General features: G+C 34.7%; 4 protein-coding genes across 4 annotated transcripts in view; 2 read left to right on the top strand and 2 right to left on the bottom strand.

The window, feature by feature from the left end:
• Positions 1 to 3,684, top strand: part of LOC108574053 — a 33,061-nt gene extending 29,377 nt beyond the window's left edge. Inside the window, 2 exon segments of the mRNA XM_017936563.1 lie at positions 1,341 to 1,572; positions 3,174 to 3,684. Coding sequence (XP_017792052.1) covers positions 1,341 to 1,572; positions 3,174 to 3,316 — 375 coding nt within the window. The 3' untranslated portion in view covers positions 3,317 to 3,684.
• A 1,544-nt stretch (positions 3,685 to 5,228) lies between these two features.
• LOC108574027 (facilitated trehalose transporter Tret1-like) lies at positions 5,229 to 6,884 on the bottom strand. The gene is made up of 4 exons (XM_017936524.1): positions 6,812 to 6,884; positions 6,466 to 6,728; positions 5,935 to 6,358; positions 5,229 to 5,866 (listed from the first exon to the last, which is right to left on the bottom strand). The coding sequence occupies exons 1-4, from the start codon at positions 6,867 to 6,869 to the stop codon at positions 5,229 to 5,231; spliced, it is 1,383 nt and encodes a 460-aa protein (XP_017792013.1). The 5' UTR covers positions 6,870 to 6,884.
• A 5,570-nt stretch (positions 6,885 to 12,454) lies between these two features.
• Positions 12,455 to 15,531, bottom strand: LOC108574060 (ubiquitin carboxyl-terminal hydrolase 35). The gene is made up of 3 exons (XM_017936570.1): positions 13,949 to 15,531; positions 13,486 to 13,703; positions 12,455 to 13,398 (listed from the first exon to the last, which is right to left on the bottom strand). Exons 1-3 carry the CDS (start codon positions 15,421 to 15,423, stop codon positions 12,455 to 12,457), a joined length of 2,637 nt encoding a protein of 878 aa, XP_017792059.1. The 5' UTR covers positions 15,424 to 15,531.
• Positions 15,532 to 16,079: 548 nt separating this feature from the next.
• The window catches only part of LOC108574037 (protein phosphatase 1 regulatory subunit 12B), a 15,603-nt gene continuing 6,768 nt past the window's right edge, over positions 16,080 to 24,914 (top strand). Inside the window, 19 exon segments of the mRNA XM_017936538.1 lie at positions 16,080 to 16,626; positions 18,812 to 18,942; positions 19,063 to 19,181; positions 19,279 to 19,438; positions 19,499 to 19,634; positions 19,702 to 19,835; positions 19,906 to 20,051; positions 20,557 to 20,697; positions 20,943 to 21,025; positions 21,099 to 21,225; positions 21,370 to 21,418; positions 21,694 to 21,828; positions 22,152 to 22,343; positions 22,629 to 22,742; positions 23,520 to 23,703; positions 23,923 to 24,072; positions 24,196 to 24,394; positions 24,486 to 24,595; positions 24,764 to 24,836. Coding sequence (XP_017792027.1) covers positions 16,378 to 16,626; positions 18,812 to 18,942; positions 19,063 to 19,181; positions 19,279 to 19,438; positions 19,499 to 19,634; positions 19,702 to 19,835; positions 19,906 to 20,051; positions 20,557 to 20,697; positions 20,943 to 21,025; positions 21,099 to 21,225; positions 21,370 to 21,418; positions 21,694 to 21,828; positions 22,152 to 22,343; positions 22,629 to 22,742; positions 23,520 to 23,703; positions 23,923 to 24,072; positions 24,196 to 24,394; positions 24,486 to 24,595; positions 24,764 to 24,836 — 2,632 coding nt within the window. The 5' untranslated portion in view covers positions 16,080 to 16,377.

Genomic DNA, 24,914 nt, shown 5'->3' on the forward strand with positions numbered 1-24,914 from the left:
GTGATTCTTAGGCAAGAATTGTTAGATTTATCTTGTACGTGTCTCAGATTAACGTTGTACCTTCGAAGAAAATTATCAATGTGCATTAAATCTAACAGGATGATCTTAACGTTGAATCTAACGTTCCGTTAAATTGGAGAAAGTGTACCGAATTCGACTGGGAATTGGTCCAGCGGTTGTGAAAGATTCGTAAACCTATAAATGACGGAGGAAAATCGTGAATAATCAGGGTTGATAATTTATTAAAGCTGGTGGGTGATCGGGTATTCGATTCTTTGGCAGAAAATCATTCATCATCTTGCGGTGATGTGAGCAACCACGCGGATCGATCGAAACAAGACACTCAATCAGGCCTCTAAACATTGATTAATGTAGATTGTGTTAGCAATGACGTTGTAGATACACATACTGCTGTGCTGCAGATCAAAGTCTCGCGTTATTAGCCCTCTCGTCGAGGAGAGCTAGACGTCGCACGGTGGTTCAAAAATAATTACCTGACAACGCGGAACTGTGTTTCATCTTAGAAATGTGTAGATCGTTGAAACGAGTGTGATCGTTAAATGCAGAAAATCGAATTCGAACTATTCCAAGTTGAAATTCAGCCAGTGAGACGAAGCGTATTCAAAATTTGATGTCGACTGGTGCGATTAAATTAAGAAAAGTTTGAATAAAATCCAGTCAAACTCAAGCTGTTCAAATTCAAATTTTCAAATTCTAAAGTTTGATTCGGCCAATGAAATTCAAGCTGTTCAAATTTAAATTTTCAAATTCTAAAATTTGAATTCACCCAAGATATTCAAATTTACATCGATCCACCCTCGAATTCAAACTACTCAAGTTTAAATATTCAAATTGAAAAATTAAAATTCACCCGGCTGTTTCGAAGCATCGCGTCGCGACGTTCTCTCTAATGAAGCTACCTTCGAGTAACCGTCGTTCAAACTAACCGACGCGCGACAACTATCAGAAATACCATTCGCCTCAGATACACCGGGATATAAAACGTTCCTTAAAAACCAATTTCTCAGCTGTAAGACCTAATTCGAATTGCACAGAAGAGGAAAGTTCATTTGCAGTCATTACGCTAACACTGACGAGATTACCTCCAACGATCTCCAATCTCGATTAACCTCCTCTCGCCACCAGCATCTTCCCTCTTACACAGAAACTCCTCTCTTGTACGCTTTCTCTGGCGGTGAAACTGTATCAAAGGGGCGTCTAAAAAAGCTCGTTAGCTTGTTACGTCTAAAACGCAGAAAGAAAAGAAAAAAAGAAAAGTGTGGCCATCGCCAGTCCAGAAATTCAATTACAAAATGGATCTTATGAAGTGGCCTTTGAAGGTTCCAGCAGTGAGGTACGCTACACAACCTCCGACTACGACCGCCACGTCTTGTCTGAGCTCTCGAAGGGCGGCGACCAACAACGAGACCAAAACGACCACAACACCGACACAAAGTCCTACGGCTGGACAGAACACGCTCTCCTCCGAGAGGAGTCCTGTCGCGGGACGACCCTCCAGGAAGCACGTCCAGTTCCCTGACACACCGTCGGACAGCCAGAAGAAAAAGTCCTGTAGTAAGTGTATCCTTGGTTTCTGCATGAACAACTTCACGCGTCTGTTACGCTTTAACTTGAGGAACCTTATCTAGGTTGGACGAAACTTATCTTTTGTTTGCCACGTGAATCTACTGCGTTGACACGTTTCGAAACGCAGCGGAATTCGCGAAATTTTTACTATCACCGGATTATTCGAGTCTCGGTTGTTAATACTTGAGGGAGAGATTTGGCGGAGACTTTGTATTTCCGCGTGAATTTATGTTTAAGAGGAGTTCCCTTAACACCGGACGGCGCCTAATATCGGACATTAGCGGCTAGCCGTTATTCTGCGTATCTCGTAGAGGAGACAAAAGCGTTTGAGTCGCGAGTGCACAGGTAGAGAGATTTATTTAAGAAAAACCTTAAGCGTCCGACGCTAGGGGAACTCCCCCTATATGTTCTAAATGCAGTGAGATTCGCGAAATTTTTACTATCACCGGATTATTCGAGTCTCGATTGTTAATACTTGAGGGAGAGATTTGGCGGAGACTTTGTATCTCCGCGTGAATTTACGTTGATACGTTCTAAACGCAGCGGAATTTATGACATGTTTGTTTCAACCGGATTGTTTTGATTATTAACACTTAATTTTTGCAGTTTTTAATCTTTTCACCTGTTAATATGTCTTTTTATGAAATATTGTAAAATAATTCGATGATCCACCGCGGTGGGTCACGCTGCCTAGTCGATCTTTCTTGTTATTTTCGTTGGAATGACCCATCGGTGGGTCACGTATGTAGGCGAATAAAAGTATCTCTCAATGGATCACACCGACTATTCATTCTTTACTGTCGTCCATACTAGAATGACCCATCGATAGATCACATCTAAGATAAAAGAATAACTCGATGACCCACGGGTGGGTCACGCCATCCCAAACACGTTAAAATCAGATCTACTAAATTCGTAAAACAGAAAAGGTGGAAGTGAAAAGGGACGAAGTAGAAATGATGTTGACCAGTGAACACATTCGATCCTCCTATAATTCTCTACATTACACACTTTTCCTTCCACCTTTGCTGAATCGTCACGTTATCTTCAACTTCCTTCTAATATAAGTCGAAGCTGCACAAAAGAGTCCTTATTTTCTCACTCACCTCAGATCCAAAGCGAGCTTTGAAAGATATTCATAAGCACGATTATGCAGCACACAACTCCGACAAATTTCCTGCGTTATTAAAAATCGATCCTCTAGTTATATCGCTAAATATCCTAGCACTGACCTAACTCAAATCGATCGTAGCAAAGGTCTTGAGCCATTTCAACCTTGACACATAGATCACTCCGATCGTTATTTACCGACGACTATAACGTCCAGTGAATAAACCAGAGAATGATCGTTCGCCAACTTCGAACCGACTCGTTTAAAAGGGACAGCAAACGTCGCTATAGAGAGAGTGTATGTGTGTCTTTGATCTTGAAACTATATTCGTCCCGTGTAACATCCACTTTTACTATACACATCTTGTTATTGCCACCACTTAAGGCTAGCCTGTTGCCACCGTTAAACGAATCAACCGGGCAATATTCGAGACATCGTGAATTTTCACGTCGTTTCTGTGTAACGTTTGTTTCAGAATCTTCTATCACGATGTTGATTCCTAGAATCGAAATGGAGAACGAGCACACGACGTCTACGTCCTCGTCGAAACTCGAGGAAGGTTCCACGATCGATCTGGTTCTTGAAACGCAAAAGAACAACAGTAACCAGCACTCTTGAACCAACGAAACAGTGTCCTTTTCTCTGTGTTCGGAGAGAAACGCTAATCACAGAGGATCTTCTCCTCCTTCTTCGTCACTTACTTACGTGTCTCTTTCGCTCGTCGAGAGATATCGCGGATCCTACACACACACAGACACGCACACAGAGAGGATACATACCGCCAATGAATAATTTATCCTTCTCGAGGGACGCCCACCAAGTACAACTTTGATCCACGAGAGGAGAAACCGGTGGTCGAACGACGTCGTTCCGCTAGTTCGTGTTCAAAGCGACGCTCGGTGCAGCTGATTTGCTCGATCGCCAGCTTTGCTACAAGAATTACTTCCAACTAATAGAATCTGACGATCCTACAGCCTCGATCTTACCACGACAGAGTTGTCCCAGTCTCTCTCCCGCGACACGCTCGCTGGACTCGCGATTATGTCGTGATTCTGGCTGACCAAAGGGGACAGCGCGTAATGCTAATCACCGATATTCGTGAAACTTTGGTGTATTTTAGTGTCGGAAAGAAATATTCCACGCGTATCTTTTTTGTTTACCGGCTGTCGTGTACACGATGAAAATCGCTGTGAAAGATGAGGATGATAGATATACATATTTGGTGAGAGTTATTTATTTTTTATTTTTCAAGTTTGTTGTGAAAATTATTTCTCTAAGCTCTAATAGCTCTCGAGATATTAAGCTAAATATAATTTACCACTTTCAACTTTAAGAGCGATTTTCACCCCTTCACTGTGAATTATTGCCAATATAAAAAAGACACGTGTCGAATATTTCCTCGAGAACTGTTATACGTCGAAGTTTCATCCAAGAAAATCGATCGAAATCACTGAAAAGGAAATTCCTCGCGAGAAGAAAATCGTCGTTCGTCGCGTCGAAGCCTCTCGTCGGTGGGAAAATTCGAGATCAAGCGAGATTTACGTCTTAATGTTCGAAACTGAATCGAGAGACAAGTACTTTCGATTAACGGGAGAACCGAGGCGTGCAGGTGAGTAGAATCGAATACGATCGCGGTGTGGAGGAAGATTCGATGTAACGATAAACATTTGCACGAGATTCGATCAATATTGACGACGCGACGATTCCATCGCCGCGATAATCAGCATCGATCTTCCCCAGTCGAGAGTGAACGTTTCGACGGTTCTATGGCAGCTACCTTCGAAAATCGATCAGTTTAAATTCAACTTGCCGAAACTGCTTTCCAGAGACGTGAACTTTTTCACGAGAACGTCTGTGCTCCGGTAAAATTGCAATTAACACCGTGACTAACGCGCGTGTTCACGGTGATCAATAGTATTTTTGTACTGTACACTTTTTGGACAGATCTGTATTTTTGAGCATCAAAGGAGAACGAAAACGTTGTTTCTCCTTTATTTCTCTTCCTTGATTTCTATCGAAGGTGTGCGCTAATTGGAAAAATTCTCAATCCTCGAATAAGTATGTTTTTTAAGTGAACATTGATTGCCAGACTGTTCGTAACAATTGACTGTACATATTACCGTAAGTTTCGTCGTGTTGCAGTACCTGTTTGTAATAGACTCCGATGAGGAGTTTTCAAAGGCTGTTCAAACATTTTCAATAAATAATTTACGTGGTTTTCTAACATCTTCGTATGCTTATTTCGTTAGAACGATAATTTAACCCTTCTTCACTTTCTGTAACAACGAGTCAGACTCGTCGCTGAAATTCTGATCCAGAAAAACAGTTATATTAGTAAAAAAAAAAAGTTAATTTTAATTCTAACTTTCCGTTTAATTTATAAGATTGAAGATTACCAAATCTAATTGATCTGTAATACATGAATTTTTGTTTTACCTAAAACAGTACTAAAACGGTAACACAGCATAGAGGTATAGTCGGCCGAAGAAATAATAAATGAAGGAATTAATCTGGAATTTTCGATCAATCTTTACTTTATTATCTTGCCAATAATACTGTTCTGTATCTGTAAAAACGATTTCCTTTTCGTTTCCGGGAGATAAAACACCAAGAGAAGGATACTGAACGCGTTCAAGCTAGAGATAAACCAGAATACAATGTACATATTGTGCTGAAACGTAACAGCGCTCCAAATACAGAGAATGATAAAGGACCACGTGAAATTTATGCAGAAGCAGAAGCTGACGCACGTTGCTCTAGAATACATCGGGAAGATTTCGTTCACAATAACGAAAGGCACATAGGTTAATCCTAGAGATACGCTCACCGCGTAGAATAATATCACGACGAATGGTAATAACTGCAAATTCGTCATGTATACCGTGTTTTCTTCCATACAGAAGTAAACGCCCAAGAGGAAGCTGCAGTAAGCAACGCCTACAGTGGACACTATCATCAGAGATCTCCTTCCTAGAGAGTCAACCAGACTTATGCACACGAGATAAGAGGTGAGATGCAGCATCGCTAAAACGATGCTCATCTGAGATCCTTGCATTTGGACGTCGGTCTTCTCGAAAATCGTCTGAGCATAGCCGATGAGAACGATCGAGCTTGAGAATGCTTGTACGGTCATTATGCACAGGCCAAAGAGAATTAAGCTTTTTCCTCCTGAAATGTTGAACGTTTTTCAAGATTTGTAAGATTTGCCAGGAAAATATTTCTGAAATTCCCTTTACCCGACTGAGAGATTAGATGAAGGACAGACGACAGCACCCCGTTGTTACGAGGATCACATTCGACTGATCTCACGATCGAGTCCATCTCCTCGGAGACGTCTGGCGAATTGCGTAAAAATATCAGAGAATCCATAGCAGCCTCGAATCTCTTCCTTTGTAGCAAGTAGTAAGGAGATTCGGGGAACCAGATGAACATCGTGAATTGCACCGTGGCTAATGACATCGCCACGTAAGGGAATACGTGCATAGTGCCGAACGAGGCAACTGCGTATCCCGTAAGATTACCACAGTAATCCATTAATATGAAGCAACCGCAGAGAATACCACGAATCTGTGGACGCGAGATCTCTGTCACATACATCGTGCCGCTGGTGAAAATGATTCCGCTGCTGGCACCGGCCATGAATCGAGCCAGACACAGATTCTGAAAGTGGTTAAATTCATAGATCAACAAGCGAAGAGAAACAGTTCGAATTAGGTTGAATTTTTGCGATTGATAATTTTGAGCTTAAGAAACAAATTCAAGTTTACCGAAGCTGAAGGTTTCCATGCTACCAGTAACCAACATAGAAAGGTAGGAACGTAGGTGAATAGAATTGAGATTTTTCTGCCAACGAGATCAACGATGAACATCGAGAGGAGACATCCGAAGGCCGTTCCTAATTTTAACAACGACGCCGCCCAAGGAAATTGATCCACGGTGATCTTGAAGGAGGAATCATCAGCCTGTGGTTGCAGTATCATCGGGGGCGGCCATGCAAGAAACATACCCGCGTTGAACTGGGCCAAGCACACTGTCTTATCGTAACATTTGCTACCGTTATGATTCACGAATGATTATAATCCACGTGTTTCACGCGTATTTTGTTTGTCTTACCCGTGAAAGTCGCCACGTATAGTTTTAGATTCGACATGGTCGCTACTACGCGTAACATTGAACTTCTCCGCGAGTAAAACGTTACAATTATGTTGCACGTCACATGTAATTACATTTGACCTTTCTTTCGCAACCGTTTTCAAAGGTGAACAAGCCGCGATAACAAGTGCACTTTAAATGTGCTTTAATTGTTTGGACTAGAACGTACGCTGTGTGTGTGTGTGTCTCGAGCATGATCGAGACATGTGCGTTGAACAAGTGGGTGACGCTTATTTCATAAGATATACAGGTCTATGCAAATGACGTATAGTCGGTGGAAGCGATACTGTGAGGTCGTACGTCGAAGCATTAAGGCTCGCTTAGGATCGCTCGTAAAATTTCTGCTTATAATCTGAATGTCACAACTCGAGTCGTAACTACAAAGCGCAATTGAAAGAAAGTACAAACTTTCGTGCAAAAAATATCGATAACCTTGAAAAAACTTTTCTTCTACGACATTCCTCCTTCGAGACCATTCAAGTAGATTGCATTCTTCGGCTTGAAACTGCTGAGTTAAATAAACATTGACACCTGACCGATTTTACCTGACCTCGCTACATCGCTTCCACCGACTATACGCGACGTGGCGCCAAATTCAAATATCCTTCTAGCGGGGAATTCCCGCGAATGTAATTAACAATTATCACAAGTAATCGAGCAACTTGCTTTCTCTCGTTTGAAACGCGACAACGACTCATTCTCGTCTAATGTCGAAGAAAAGTATGCTCATATTTCCGAGGAATTAACAGCGAAACATTAAAATCAGAAACAGCAACGAAGAAGAACAAGCGGTGTGCGTTGAAAGCACAAGTAAAACCAGGATCGCTGATATAATCATCTCTTACGTGCTATACCGGCTAGGTACGTGTGTTTATTCACAATTTATAATGCGGGTAACATCATTGATTACTTGGATGTTAATTAATACGAGACACAAGCAGGCATTCCGTTTCCATCGTCGAACGTTAAACCCATTACGTTCGGTTTATTCGTTGAAATTCCGTGGGATTTTACTAAGCAAACGCTCCAACGTATTCCTTCGCGTTTATTATTCAACGTTTTCATTTTATACGAATGAACAAACAGATGTATATCAATTTGAATGATTATCCGTTGCTTGTAATAACACGCATCGACAATATCGATTGTTCTGTCAGAGAATTACAATATTTTGACATGTATTATAGAGTTCTTCGTTGGATAGGATATGTGTCAATGCGGAGTAATTGGTTTTCCGAATAATTTCACGAAAAATAGATGGTTCACGTAACGACGATGTAACCATTGCTCGGGGATTATGCAATAACACGTGTGACGTATATCCTATGTCTGATCATCGTCAGGAAGTAATCACTGTCAGTAGTAATGGCTTATACCTGCTTAGCGTCAGTAGTAACGTGCCGTGTGGATCAGACAGTGCTTTACGCAATCTAAACATCCAGCTGGTGCGCCTGGTACTCGTAATAATGAAAACGCACACACACGAACTAGAATTAATTTGCCACTAACGTATTAATAAATTATACATCTTTATTTAATGTATTATTATTAACATTATATTTGTAAAATGAACTCTGTACAGTATAATTATTCTTCCATTACGCTTAATAAAGGATATACCAGGAACTTTCGACAGAATGTATTAGAGTTAGAATTTAATTGCAAGGTAACACGGTAACAAAGTGTCATGTACCTAACCTGTGTACAGGACACGTTCCAAGCGTGTAACATTGCGCTACATATTGTATGACAAGCGTACAACACATTTCCCTTATGTTACGACGATAAAATTTTGAAAAATATTCTGGACGCTGAACGAGGTATAAATACTAAGCATACTAAGCAAAATGTACATATAAAAATTGTTAATTTCGAAGTATCTATCGAACTACGTGATTCGATATGAAGGGTAGCAACGAGCCGATTAACATAGACTTCCTGCCTATATGGTTTCCCGCGAACAACGCTGTGAATGCACCGATTAAATCTCCGATTTTATGCGCATCAGTTTGTGCGCATATCCAGGTTATTTCGTACTGCGTTGCTTTCATAAAGGAATTTGGCGATTTTTTAATTTTTTACCGATCATGGTGTCCAACCAACGTTAAGTACACTTATATTTACTGAAAGAAAATGTCACATGTCGAATAGTAATGTACGATAGAATCAAACGTACGATAAAAATACGTACCTATTTACTATGAACCGAACGTATGTTTCACTGACCATGTTTCTTCAAATAAAAGCTACGAACTTTCTAACGTAAAGTACCGAACAAGTAAAGTACCGCATATCTACACTACCAGTTAACGATAATACAGTTCCCAACCATACTTTAGGTAATTTCTGTTCTATGCTTAGATTAATCTTTATTGAATCATGTTGGACGTGTAAGTCCATTTGCCAATACAACGTTTCCTCTACTTCGAGCTAATGATCAAAAATAGTGTAAGAATATATCGTAAGAATATAATTTCCTAAAAAATGTCATGTTTTCAACTTGTGACAGTTTTCACGCGGGAGTGCAATGTGTATTTCGTAAACCATCTCGATGTACAATTCACTAAAACTTTGCACTTGGTTATCGAATGGTAACGCACTTACGATTTCCCAGCATGTTCACTAATTCCCATAATCCGATATCGTTAACCAGATCTATTTTTATGGTTCTGTCGATGATGTTCGCCTCTTTGGAAACATCCCTGGTTCCCCTTAATTTAACTTTATCGCCTGATGGTATCTCCTGTGGTGCGTCAAGTAATAGGATGACTCTGGTAACAATATCAGACTCACGATTAGGAGAACCGGTAAGAAGTAATTTCAATTGTTTATAAAAAATGCGCATTGAAATGAAATATTTTACAGAATGTCATCTTTCGACTTCTAGATTCATGCCTCCAAATTTCATTAAAATCCTCGGGGGTCAGGCATGTAACCTCCTTGTTACAAAGTGAAATTACAAAATAATTAAAAATAAAATGTAATACCGTCGCACCGAGATTCAAAGGGAATCTCCTGATTGCTACTCATGCGCTCAGGTTGCTCGAGCGGCACGTGGTAACGTGGATTGTTGGCGGAAAGTGCCGAACAAGCTACGCATATAGCCAGAGTTACCGATACACTTATGTAAAAGCACGAGGACGGTATAGTGGGAGACGACGGTAGGTCATAGTGGGGGTAAGCGTTTGGCCCACGTACCGCGGATTCCTGGCATCACTGCTGATTAGACGAACGCGAGATCCCTCGCAAAGAGGTACGAACCAATCGTCCTCGTTTGAGAAAACACGCAAATTATCGTGGCCATAGTTAAGTCGCTTTTATCACAAAGAGTACGAACGAATTGGCCCTTATTCATGAAACCCTGGACGAAGTAGGCAGTAGTCGTCCCATGGAACACCATAACGAGAGTCTACCCTCCTGGTCTGTAAGTGCTCCTCCTACACTAGGAAATCCCAATACTAGCAGGTTTGAAGAAGAAAGGGAAAATAGGGTCATCGAGGAAACGGTCAGTTTTGAGAACGAGATGGACCAATTCCGCGCCTTAATCGAAACACCGCTCGATTTACCTCTTAAGCACCTGCCTCGTTTATTCGCAGACCATGGTATGGTTGTATTTAGAGATGACCTTGAATTAGAAGAGGTTAACTACTTTTCCATACCATTACGAGAATGTTAATATTCCTGGTATGACCGTCAGCGAAATTTCGTCTAAATACGACAACATGGTAAAGCGTAACAATTCCCATTGTTTATTCTGCAAATAGGTCTGTCTCCAATTACTTAATGCCTGAATAGTAAACAAATAGTGATTCCATACTCAATTTCGATAAATTTCAAGTACCATGAATTTTTTAATTGTAACATTATCTAAATTTAACAACGATAAGAGTTTCAAGCTGATATTGCAAAGTTGAAGTGATACTAAACGATATATGTGTGTATCTAATTATAACGCAACGCATTGAAATGAAAACATTACAACACCGATACGGTCAATCAACTTGATAAAAATTGATAAAGTATCGTGTTTCTTTATGTTTGCGTTGAATATACATAGTGGCTATCAGGTTTACATTATTAATGACGAAAATCAAGCGGAAAGCGCAGGATAAAAAATCGTACACACTAAAATAGAATGATCATATATTATCGTTTTATTATTTCGAATTATATTTTAGTAAGTCTTTCACATTTAGTTTACATTACTATATTGTTAAACTAACGAACAGAAAAGAGCTGCACCACACATAAATAATCTCATTAATAATAAGAACGAAATTTATGCGACAAAATATTAATCGAACGTTTACTCTTTTACCCTGTAAGTACGTGTAACATTCATGTATTCTCTTTGTGCTGTTTTCTAGGACAATAGATATTAAATGAACAATAAATACAACGCATTGGGTCTATTAAAAAAGAATTACTTGGTATAATTTATTCACGTACCGTCTAGAGAGATTTACAAATACGTAAGACCTAATAAATATTGTATACTACAGTGTTTCAATTATAAATTCAAATAGATAATGTATTTTTTTTTGTCCGTTGAATACTGAGCTAAGAAATTAATATTCAATTTGACAGTATAAATTTATCACAGATTCGTAATGCTTGGAGTTTTTCGTTTAAAGATAACTATAATTAAAATACATCTATTTACAATAATAGCTGTTATAGTTCTTACATTTGTCCTTTAAATTTAAAAATATTTGCTGTGATTAACAAAAGTTCAAAAACATTGATCAATTTTGTAACAATTATATAAACACAGTTACCATTTGTCAAGTTAGTTACAAATTTATATACATTATATTTATCAACTTATGAATAAAATAATAATGAATATTAGAATCCAGAAAAAACGTTAGTGCAACATTGTTTAACAAGTAACATGTATATTTCCTCACATTAAAAAAGGCATTTGTTGAAATAGGTATCAAATCGTGGTGTGCGAAAACATGACAAAAGTATACTTATAAAATTGATGGTATTTCGGATGTTATGTAAATACTGTTTTTTGTATGCATACATCTATGTAAAAACACAGCCAATTGCATTAAACTTCTTATAAAATACTGAGTTTGTATTCTTTTTCCATTACAATTTTATAATACACTTTCCAATAACGACAGTGTAATTTTTTTCTTTAATTTTATAGACTGACATATTATAATCTCTTAAAAAAAAAACAGTTTTATGCTTAGAAAAAACAAAATATTAAGTACGACTCGTAAATATTCACTTACTATACTTTACAATATTTTAACATCCACTGATTAATGTTAATAATTTTTTGCAGTATATTACTCAAATATTAAGAATAATTGTGAAATATACAATCATATACAAATTTGCTCTACACGTATATAAATATACAGTAACAGCATACACCGGAAAATTGGTTGAAACTACAGCAAATAAATATGTATAAATTTTCATACAATACTGTTCTTGAATACGTTTACACCAATTGAAGCAATAGCACTGTACTTATAAAGGAACTCTAACTTCCTTACTAACATAAGGAAAATGTATTACAAATTTACCTGGAACATTCGATTAATTTTATAAAAGAATATAATATTTCGATATTAAAATAACTTAATAGAGAAAACGGCTCGCAGGCATGTTAACTGCACCCCGACAGCTACTAGGTGGAGGATTTTCATCATCGGAATTCTCATTCTTTCGTAATAATATTGAATTATATCGTCCGCGTTGAGATTTTTCAGCTTGATGCCTCAATTCCTCAATATAGGCTGTAATATCATTTTCCACCAGTTCTTGTAAATGTTTACTTAACGTCGACAATTCAGGTTTCTCTTCATCATAAAGTCCTTCAAACCGCACATTTTTTTCATAAAACAATATATAAGGTGTATCTGGTGGTTTTAAGTCTTTAAAATCATTAAAAGTCGTTTGAGAAACATAACTATCGTTGAATTTGGACCAATTTTGTTTCGAGTCGCGAGCGTATGTGAAATAATGGCCATAATCCATGCTATAACCTGAATGAACAACAGCAGCATATAATTGATAACTTTCCGTGGTTGTGCACAATGGTGTTGATACTGGTAATTGTATAGACTCGTTATACATCACTTTATGTCGTAATTTCGTTCTTAGTCTGGTATCGAAATCGTAACGAAAATGTTTTAATATTAGAATTAAATATGTTGGTGCATGCAAAATTTTTATGATTCTTTGTGCATCACATAGCTTCATACATTTATCGCATCTATATTTATTTTCACCAGTCAATTTTTCTGGTGTAAGATAGTAGTTAATAAGATCTTGCACAGAAACTTCCTGGTTCTCTTGTATTTCTTCAGGGAAGCACAGTTGCAAATCACGAAATTTATCCGTATTATGAGAACTAGTATCACATTGAGCACACTGATAAGTAATTTTACATTTTCCTCCTAGTACTCTATGTACAAGTGGTACTTGTGTACTTGTGTCTTCTCCACCTACAGACTGTATTCCACTATCTGTGGAATCTGAATGTGAATCACTAAGTTGCTGTACTTGTGCCAAGTCTTCTCCTACAACAAGGAAGCCAATATAAGCTTGATACAGAATCTATTTATAATGATGTTGTTCTAGTGAAACATTACAGAAAAAGACCCTACCTTGAGTAAAATCTGCTAATGATTGAGTTTTTCTTTCCAACACAATACTGCCACTTAAATCTTCTTCAGTTGTCCAGCGTTTGATACTAGCTCCTTCTTCACTTATTGATGAAATATCATTTATCTCTCTATCATCCTTGTACTTGAGATTGGAGTTATTAGCCTCACTATTTATAGTAGCTGATTTTTCTTGCTCATGTAAAAGGTCTAAAAGATGACTGTTAAAATAAACAGATTATGTAATATAGATAGTAAAATATTTGAACTAAATATGTTTTCTATAATTATAAAATACTACTACTGATTTATTTAAAAAATATATATGATTTAACAAAAGCAATTCAAAGATTTGTTACTACATGATCACTTCTTGCCAATGAAACTTATAATTGACAAATAATTAACTATAAAATTGTAATTTTGGTGTAAAAAATAAGAATTAAGATACTAGCAACATATTAACCAGAGAAATTCAGAACTGTCTTGTTGTTGACCCGGTAGAAAATAAGCAGGACGTGAAGCTAATAGAATTTCAGTTGGTGCCAAGGAAATCCTCTTTGAATATAATAATAAAGTAAAGAGATTCTGCAACTTTTTAAGTACAGCTTGGTCATCAGCTTTGCTTGAAGGTTTATACATTAATACTTCATAACAAAATTGTCTAGTCATTAACAGTGCTTGTAACACACTATTCATATAACATGTATTTCCAAGATTTGAAAGTCCAACTTTTCCCAAGTGTGTTTTTGGTGATTCAATTACTGGTTCAATTTCTTCCATTTCATCTACCCAAACATGTTCATTCCATATTTCTTTAACAATATGCATTCGTGGTTGTACTGGGAAACAACTTTCCAAATTATTACAGACACATTGGCTTGGAAATCTTAACATAAGTATTTTCATGATATCGGCCAAATTTTGTATGCATTCCTTGCTTGATTTAGAATCTTCTTTTGTTAAATATAGTAACACCATTTGTGTGTTTCGTACTATATTTGGAAACAAGGATGGAGATCCTTGTCTTTTTAAGATATAAAATATAATTTCAGAAACATTTTGACGAATTACAGGTATTGACAAAGCACGAAACATTACATCAAGCTTTGCTTTTGTAACCTCAATAAGAATTAAATACTTATATCTTTTTTCTAAACCAAGTATAAACTCCTTAATCCAAATGCTAAGCCGATCACCTCTCCATTTTTGAAGCCAACTACATAGAACTTTCAAAGCTTGAGCTAATTGGGCATCAGAATGTGATTCAGAAAGAATCCAGTTAACAGCTTGTGGTATAATAGAAGGTTCTACCACTTGCAATACAGCAGCCAAACCAGGCCCAGGATCTTGATTTTGTTTAGTATCAGATATTATTCTATATAGTGTTTGGAGACATATGAAAATTAAATTGTCATTTTCAATATTCTTAGACTTTGTTTGTACTATTTTTAAAAAATTTTGAACTTTAGCAGCATTGTCGTTAAACTCTAAAATCTTTTTTGGATCATATGGCATTAAAAAAGTAGACAAGTTAATAACAATTGCTTCACAAAGTTTTGAATGATTCACTGACTCTGGCAAGTAGACACTATGCTCTAATAATACTTGGAGTATCATTGTTAAGTGAGACATATCACTTATTTCTGTATTCTTTAACATTGTTGCAATATCATTCGAAATTGGATTAATAGTAAATGGTTTCTCCGTTAAATATTGAGAGAACCAAATCATAATTTTTGGAATTTCTTGCACATTCCTTATCTCGTCGTTAAGTATTTCTCGTAAGATAGCTTCATAGTTATTTAATTGCCCGTATACAGGCTCACTTTCTAATTTTTTAAGCCTGCTCCATCCTTCAGTAACCTCTGTCCCTTTACCCATCACTATTAAATTTAAACATTGTTTGATGTCGTACTTAAGAATTTGATCCGTATTCATTGTGCACAAATTACCACTGCAGTACCACTTTAAATTACTTTTCTAATAATTTTTAACAAGAACTATTATTAACCTCAACCGAGAATGACTTTCACGAAAATCTAAATGATTTCATGGTCCTAGAGAAATAAGAAAATACATGTCAACTTTATAGCATCAAATGTAACTATACCTATGACAGGAAATTAAAGTTTACTTTTCCTATTAAAACTTCAAAAATAAGTAATATTTGAACAGTTATTTTTTAACAATATCAACCCTCTATAGTCATACAAACTTGACTTAAATTTAACGCTTTTTATTTTTTGTTACTTTAAAACAGATTTCTACATTAAAAGCTATGATCAATAAAATGTGTATATTAAAACATTTCATACGCGACTATTTTTTTATCATTTCTAAGTTACACCACATTTGTCTGATTTTATTATACAGAAAAATATTCCTGAAGATTTTTACTTTTAGCATGCCATTATTATTTAAAATATTCATGGCAAATTATGTACGTGTGATACTACAATTAAAGTGACGCTAGAAACATAGAAGCGTAAAATGTTGGCTACACTACAGGTTGTTTCGTTGGTTTCGACACAGCTCGCACGATACGGGACGGCCAAGAATAGCAAAGAGCACGCGAATCTAGCCGTCCTGTAACTGAGTCTGGTGAAGGCGACCGACCGCTCCCTTCGTGGTCCGTCAGAACGAATTTTAACGTATATTTTTTGTAGAAAAAACGGGATCCGCGATTAAGTCGTATATGGAGGTAAGAAGTGGAAAACGGTCGTTTCAGCGTGTCAAATCACGCAAAGTGAACTGAAGTGAAGTGGCCTCGGCGAAGTGGAGATCCAAAAGCGTAGAAAAGAGAGAGAGTGAGAAGAAGAGAAAGAAAGAGAAGAAGAGACCGTGCGAAGTGGTTATAAGGTTCTTGAGTGCAGTCGTGCGTGTTTTCGGGCAATGTCTCTTGAGAGTCGTTCGAGCTCAGCCCTATTTAAAAGGGCTGAACAGCTCAAACGTTGGGAACAGTCCGAAACAAATCGTGAACCGGCCCAACCACGTCAGGTCGCACGGAAGATTAAATTCTCAGCGGATTGTGTATTCCTGGCAGCATGCGCGGCAGGCGACAAGGAGGAGGTCGTACGTTTACTCCAAAAGGGGGCGGATATCAACACCGGAAATGTTGACGGTCTCACAGCGTTACATCAGGTACAATTCCTCTATCCTCCTTTTGCACATTTGATTATATCCCGCGATTTCTTCCCAATATATATACATATACATATATATATATATATATATATATATATATACACATAACAACAACACCCAACCGAGTTTTTCCAGTCTTGCTTTCTCTCTATGTTTTTTCTCCCTCGATCATAATTCTTATTGCAAGATGGCTACTGCATGCTCCAGCTGTCTAATTTAAGTGTGATCGGTCAAATTTTCTTTCATGCTTGCGATGTCACATTTAATGATGGGAAAAATGCAGATGTGGTTCCGCCACGGAGTATACGCTTCCGCTATCTCACAATTCAAGCCATACAACTACTCCCTCTGATAACAGCCGACAAAACTGTTCACCCCCTCCCTCTTATGATTATTGTTTATATATGCAGAGAATGAAGTTTCAAAAGCAAGAAGACTTATTACACGTTCATCCAATTATTTGATTAATAAAATATATAGCACACTTACTTTAAAAACCAAATATAATAACAGTAAATTTTAAAGTATACAAATGATACAAATTTTTTCATCTGCTTTTTCTTAGTTTTATGTTGTCTTCTTAATAACATGTATATCAAATTCTTTGTATTGCATTTGATACCTATAGAATAATTTATAACAATTACATGTATCAATCATAATATTAGATTGTTATGTAGTTCTAAATGAATGAAAATGTTAGAATAAGACTCATCATATAACACAACTTTCTCTTATATATTTAATAGTTTTAGCTAGTATTAACTACATCCCAGATATAACATACAAAAGTAATTCTATGTAAATAAAATTGAAAAACATTAATAAACTGCTTATTTAAATAAGAAATTCACTATTTAAAATATTCTTAAGTAACATATTTTTTGTAATATAGTATTGTACAATGTATAATGTAATTTTTTTTTCATTAATCGAATATTTCTTCAGAATGTTTAATTTGTCATCTTGCATACAGTATAAGTTTTGAGGTAATACTTAAACTCTTAAGTCTGCTGAAATAGATTGAAGTTAGGATAAAGCTAAAAATAACTCTGCAAAAGATGTCCATTTTGGTAGTGCTCAAAGCATAAAAATATTTGCACTAATGTTGAATATTAAATTAACATATTCATACATTTTTATCATACACACATGTATTAAATAAAAAACTGCTAAGAAACATATTTATTAAAAATTATAGAAGCCTGCAAAAATTATCACTTAAATATCAAATTATTTATGTACTGCAGTAGAAATATGTATAACACATCTTTTGTTCTTATATTTTAAATAAACACATATATCATACGGTTAAGAAATTATATTTATTATTTTATTTGACAAAACAGGAAAAGAAAAGTATTGTTCATAACAAATAATTATTGTTAGATATATATTAACAAAAATTTTAAATTGCTATTTATGCTACTAATGAAGTGAATATTATTCATTTATAAGTTTTACTGAATGAATTGTACCATAGTTATGTAATTACTGACTCAGCCAAAATCATTCATAAAATATTTATCATGTATACTTATAACAAGAGTCACCTATCTCAAAAAATATGTACAAATAAACTATTTTATATGAAACATATCATATTTGTTACTGTTATTTAAGTGTGATAGTAAGAGGAAGTTTAGGCATTTCATGGATTTGCGAAAATAGAATGTGAAAATACATCAGGCATCAAATGCTATTTATAGTTCTCTGTTAGAAGTCAGAGGCTGCAGCATCTGTATTCTATGTCCTCTGTCTTAAAATGTTATTATACCTAATGTCCTTTTTAATTTACATATGACATCATCTTTCAAATATCAATTATTAAAATTTATGTTAGAATATCCAAAATTATAGAATAATTAAACAATATACTACTCCTAAAGTATCTACTATTGGGTACACTACAATATTTAATTTACATGCATTATTTAAATACCATTAAATTTATTAACACATCAATGCTAAATTTCTTTCTTCTTTGAAAATAATACCAGCATAAATAGAATTTCTTGTTCTTAAAATTTTCTTAAATATACTTTTTGTATGTATATTTTTAACTTTTATGCAAATTTGTATATATTTTTCTCTCAATGTACAAATATTATGTTTTAAGGTATTTAACCATTTTTCTGATTATATTTTATAACTAAAGGAAGTTACAATATTTCAATTGTAGGCATGTATCAATGATGATCTGGATATGGTCGAATTTTTAGTGGAAAAAGGAGCTGATATCAATTGTGGAGATAATGAGGGATGGACACCATTGCATGCAACTGCATCTTGTGGATTTATATCCATTGCTAAGTTAGTATTATTTTCACCTGGATATTGAAGATAGTAACATCATTTATATGTGTTAATAATTATTATAATATAGTAATAAAATTTAAAAACTTTTTTAAATGAAGGAATACAATTTTATAGATATTTAATAGAAAAGGGATGTAATTTGGCAGCAGTTAACTATGATGGTCAATTGGCTCTTGATATTGCAGAAAGTGTTGAAATGGAAAATATGCTGCAACAACATATAAATAAATCTGGTTTGTAGTTATTATTATCTTCTCGAAAAAATACATTATAATTGATTAATTATTGTTATAAGGGTGATACATTTTGTCATTTAAATTTGTTTCATAGGCATAGACTGTGTTGAAGCTAGAAGTGAAGAAGAAAGGTCAATGTTAAATGATGCCAGGGCATGGCAAGCAGGAGCAACAGGCAAGGATGCAATTCACCCTAAGTCAGGAGCTACTGCCCTTCATGTTGCTGCTGCTAAAGGCTATGTTGATGTCATGGAGTAAGAACCTTTTAAATATTAAACCTATTAAAATAACTATTACATTAAAAATATTTAAAGGGAAAAATAATGCGATGTTAATGCTCAAGATTTTGATGGTTGGACACCTCTACATGCTGCAGCACATTGGGGACAATTGGAAGCCTGTGAACTTTTAGTAGAAAATTTTTGTAATATGGACATTAAGAATTATGCTGTAAGATTATAATTGTTTTATATTATAAATAACGAAAATTGTCTCTTTCATAATTTTACATTGATAGGATCAAACTGCATTTGATATTGCTGATACAAATATATTACCAGCCTTGAAGGAATTAAAAGAAAAACAACAGCAGTTAATGAAAGATCATCCACAAATTATTAATAAAAAACAGCCAACTATACCAAAGAAACGGTTCGTAAAATAAGTAATTAATAATCTTTTATAAAAAATGTAATTTATTATATTGATTACCACATTACAGTGTATCAACAAGTAACGAAAATACTATAATTATGCAAGAATCTGTGGAAACATTTGAAGAAGAGACGCCAAATAAAGTTAAAAAAGTCGAACTAGAAATTCAGTCTGATAAAGAAGATTCTAGTACTGGAACCAATAGCGATGTTGGTATGTTCTGCTTTTTCGGTTTTACTTTTTAATAGGTTTGCTAATTTGCATGTCCATATTTAAACGTTTTTGCAAATTAGGTATTTGATTTTGTTACTAAATGGTGATGAATTTCTAAACTAAAATGTTTCATAGGTATTACTATATAGGAAAAATGTACATTAAAAAATTCATTGCAACATAACAGTTTGTTACTTACAGTTTTATTTAAAAATCTATAACAGAGTAATACTATCAGAGCACTCTATGGGTTATAGAAACGTAGTACTTCTCAATCATTTTTTCTTTTTCCATAAACACAATAAAATGTTAATGCACTTTTTATACATGTTTATTCAAAAAATTTGTAGAGTTACTTAAATTTATTCACAAATGATTGAGAAGTACTGATGTAGGTAGGAATAGTTTCTTATGAAGAATATGTTATACACTGTTCAGTTTTGCAAGTCTATTTTACTTACCTTAACAGCAATTTGTATTTCTTGTAACAATGCTGCATGGACAGAAGCGACACGTGAAACAGATATGGAAGAGAGTGATGGTGAAGGTGAATCTGAGACTAGCTCAGACTCACATTCTTCCACTTACTCCAATCAATCTGATAAGTCTAACGAATCAAACCACTCTCCATGTCTTACAGATGATGGTGAGTTTTGTCTGTAAGACTGTTTTTATATTCTTAAAATTAAATTTCGTTGCATGTATTATATGATACATTTGTCTCCTTTTGTTCCTTTTCATAATGAAAAAGCTACTTTCAAAATGTGTTACTAAAAACCATTTTTCCATTGAAATAAATGGATGTATAGTCCATTAGTTTCCTTCCTTCTTAGAAAAAAGTTGCAAAATGATATTTCTGTAAAATACATGTATTTTTATGTAACATTGCAGAAAAGAAAAATAGAGCAAATAGAGAGGAAACATCCCCGCGTAATACACCGTCTGCTATTGATACTAATAAAGTTCCTAATCAGGTAATATTTATATCAATACTTAGCAGTATATCAGATCCTTATACCATAAATTTGTATAATTTGATTTTTTCAGGCTCCAATAATGCCACCTAAACAACAGACTGATAGTAACGAAGAAGATGTAATACCATCTTGGCGTCGGTCAGGCTCTTTCAGAAATAGGATACAAAATACAGATGCAACACATACTTTATCTACGAGTAAGTGACGGATATTATAGGAATACTTCACATGATTTTAGACTATTATTTATCACTACTATCTTTTATTTTACTTGTATTTAGGACTTGAAGAAAAGGACAACAACATTAAATCACCAACCATGTCAAATAAACTTAATACAGAACCTGATGTGGTATTAACAAGAACACATAGTTTTGAAACAGATGACAAGTGAGTTAAAAATTTAACATACATTGTTTTGTAATATTACAATTTTGCAATTTTGTATATTATGTAAGTTTCATTAACATATTTATATTTTGTTTACACTGCAATCACTTATAATTGTGCATATTCATATTTATGTTTATGATTTTCTATAGCAAAGTTTGCGAGCATTTAACAAATTATTTGTTTACGTCAAAAATTCGATACAGTAGCTTCTAAGCTTTATGCGTATAGAAAATTAGTGTAGTTGTATGCATGGCATGGTGCATGTTATGCAGGTTCTATGAGCAGTACTTGGCATTACGAGCTCGCATCAAGGCGTTTTCCTGCCCTACTCTCCATTGCTGCAACGCAGCTACTCCTACTCACACCAATACTACGACCCGTTCTGCATCTCTACGCGAAACCCACAGGTGCGCATGTTTCGTACATGATATATATTAATGCTTTCAGTATATATAATTTTACCTAGTATTATATTAAAGCTTCTCTGTATTTTTTTGCTACATATGCTGTTTTTATACTGTGATCATTAATATACAAAGTAAGCTTTCCTTATTCTTTGCTTTTGCTTGGCTTAAATGTCACTTAAATTTTTTTTTGTGTACATCAAAATATTATGTACCTCACACAAACTGTGCAACATTCGAGTTAATTCTGATTTTTCAAAATTCACGTAACTGAAATGAAATTTGTACTTTTTTGTGATATAACAAATATACTGTTTTGACTTTAGAAGAAAAGAAGCAAAATTAAACTTGGAACTATCAAGACTGCCACAGGGAAGCAATACACTTTCACCAACATCTACATCTAAAACAATAGTGTCAAGTACACTGCCAACTACTACAGCTACAGCTACTACAACTGCCACAACAACAACAACAACAACAACAACAAGTCCTATTCCAACCAATCAAATACGCAGGTAAATATTAAGAAGAAGAAAAATTTATTTTTACCAAATTTGATATAGGGAAGTAATAGACAATTTTTAAATACTTTTCTACATTTTAAATGCAGTCAATAAATATACTGTTAAAAATATAGTAGATAAAGCTGCGAAATACGGGAAAATATACGTAGGTGCCTGAAAGTTCAATTATTACAAGGAACACAATTTAGTATATACATAAAGCAAAAAAATACATTTAAGATGAAAGTCTATATATTCATATTTGCATCGCGCAATGCTGTTAATATGGCTGAGTAGTGTTCAACCAGTGGAAGCTACAACTACAAACAATTCAGTAGCAGTTCCTGGAACTCCCACTACACCAGGAGGGAGCAAGCTAAGTCCAGGAAATATCTTCAAGAATTTCTTCAAGTGGGTACTAATGCTTGACCTGGGAAGATAATCTTGAAATGTGTGATTTTATATATTCTATGACATCTACACACAATATTAAATTATTGGCAGTGGCATGAAAATTTGCTTTGCAGTGTGATTATTTATTTCAGTTGCATACATTTATTCTAGAATATTACTTGTCCTAATAACCACTGCCTTGTATTTGCTAGTCAAAATAATATATTTAGTTTGAAAACACTGCCACTGAAATATATGAGTTGATTTTCTCAGCCACTTAAGTAGCTTCACATTTTAAAATATACATTTTTTATAAAACCTACTTCAGCAAATTTCCTGGTGTTAACGCAAGAATATCGTGACTTCAAATGCACGGAATTACCATGAATGACATAAAGAAAGAAAATATGTGCATTTTTGACAAACTACTTTTTAATTTTACAAAAACATGAAGTTTTAGCATGTTTTATGAATACCTCAAAGTACACTTTACCTGTGCGGTACAAAATACATTTGTTAAAGAATTAAACACCATTTTCATTTCTAAATATTACATTTAAAACTGTAATATTTACACATGGTTGTGATTTGTACCAAACAATAACAAAATAATTGTTTTGTGTTCAAATGAAGGCATAATTGTTTCATGTGATACTTGTAAATGTTGCTTGTGAATTATGCTTATCATAATGTTTCATGCTTTTTAAAAATTTTGTTATACTTTCCAAAAATGTTAAAGGCATTGTACAAATATTATCATTATTTATTACAATAATAAATGCAATTTTTGATTAGGTCTTTTGTTCCTCCTGTTCGTGATGAAGAAAGCGAAACACAAAGAAAAGCCCATGCAAAGAGGGTAAGAGAAACTCGGCGTTCAACTCAAGGAGTGACGTTAGATGAAATCAAAAGTGCGGAGCAACTGGTGAAGAAAAAACAACAAAACAATGAAATTCCTCCTACAATAACTTCTACACAGGTAAATATTTTTATATAATATTTTTCCACCTTTGAAATGTTTAAATAATGTTGCTCTTATAAAATGTTTGTACTAAACAACGATTTTTTAACTATTGTGTATGTTTTAATTTGTGTACTGCAGCTCTTATAAAATACTAAACTTCCTAATAAAACACGAAACTTCTAATAATAACGAAAGCTTCATAATTATTTATTCATTTTTTTTTTAATAACTCAGCCTGCAACCACTACCAGCAATACAGCCTCGATTACAGCTACAATAACAACAGCAACCCCTACTACTGTGACTGCAAATAAACCTTCAGAAGAACTTAATTTACCTGAAAGGCGACCTTCTTGGAGGTTGAAAGTGGACAATGGAAGCAAGGTTTGTGGTTTATATAACTTTCAATCACATTTCAATATAAGGTTCATGATATATAAATATTATTATCCTCCTTAGAAGAAAATGTGTATCTTACTTTTAGAAAAGTATATGTATTTTATTTAGTTCCAGTTAGAAGATGCTAATAACAGAGCTAGTACACTACCTAATCCAGATACTACCACAGCATATATGAGAAGACCTTCTACAGGTACTAGTGTGCCAAGACCATCATCAGCTCCAGTTGAAACCATTGCAACAAGTAGTGCAGAAACAACGGTAACATTACCACTTAGACGATCGTTAAAGCAACCTGAAGATAAAGGTATATATTGTACAGATTAAAAGTTGCGATACACGTTGATTGAAGTATATTAGTAAAAAACTGTTATTTTGCTTCTACTGATATGTTTCAGAACAAGATAAGGAAAATGATATTAGAAACGCGCAAGCTACACAAGCCGTTATACAAAGGAGACGGAGGCCTAAGAGAAGATCTACTGGTGTTGTCCACGTTGATATGGACGTTAGTATCTATTATTATTAAAAATTCAATCAAAGAATTGATTATCAATTTCAGTTATCCAGCTTTATCACCTCCATTTTTTTAAACTATACGTTCATATAACCTTCATATCTTAGTGATTGATATAAAATAATTTATTTTTAATAATTCTAATTGAATATTTTATAGGAAATAGATCCTGAGAAACAAGACTTAACTGCTGGTGGTGATTGTGACGAGTCCAAAATCAACCACAATGAAGTAAGTAATACTGTTTTATTTTATTATTACTGCTAATTATATGTAATACCTAAAAATATTTTCTTTTGAAAATTGTTGA

Source organism: Habropoda laboriosa, unplaced genomic scaffold (genome assembly GCF_001263275.1).
Source record: "Habropoda laboriosa isolate 0110345459 unplaced genomic scaffold, ASM126327v1 scaffold145, whole genome shotgun sequence".
NCBI lineage: Eukaryota > Metazoa > Arthropoda > Insecta > Hymenoptera > Apidae > Habropoda > Habropoda laboriosa.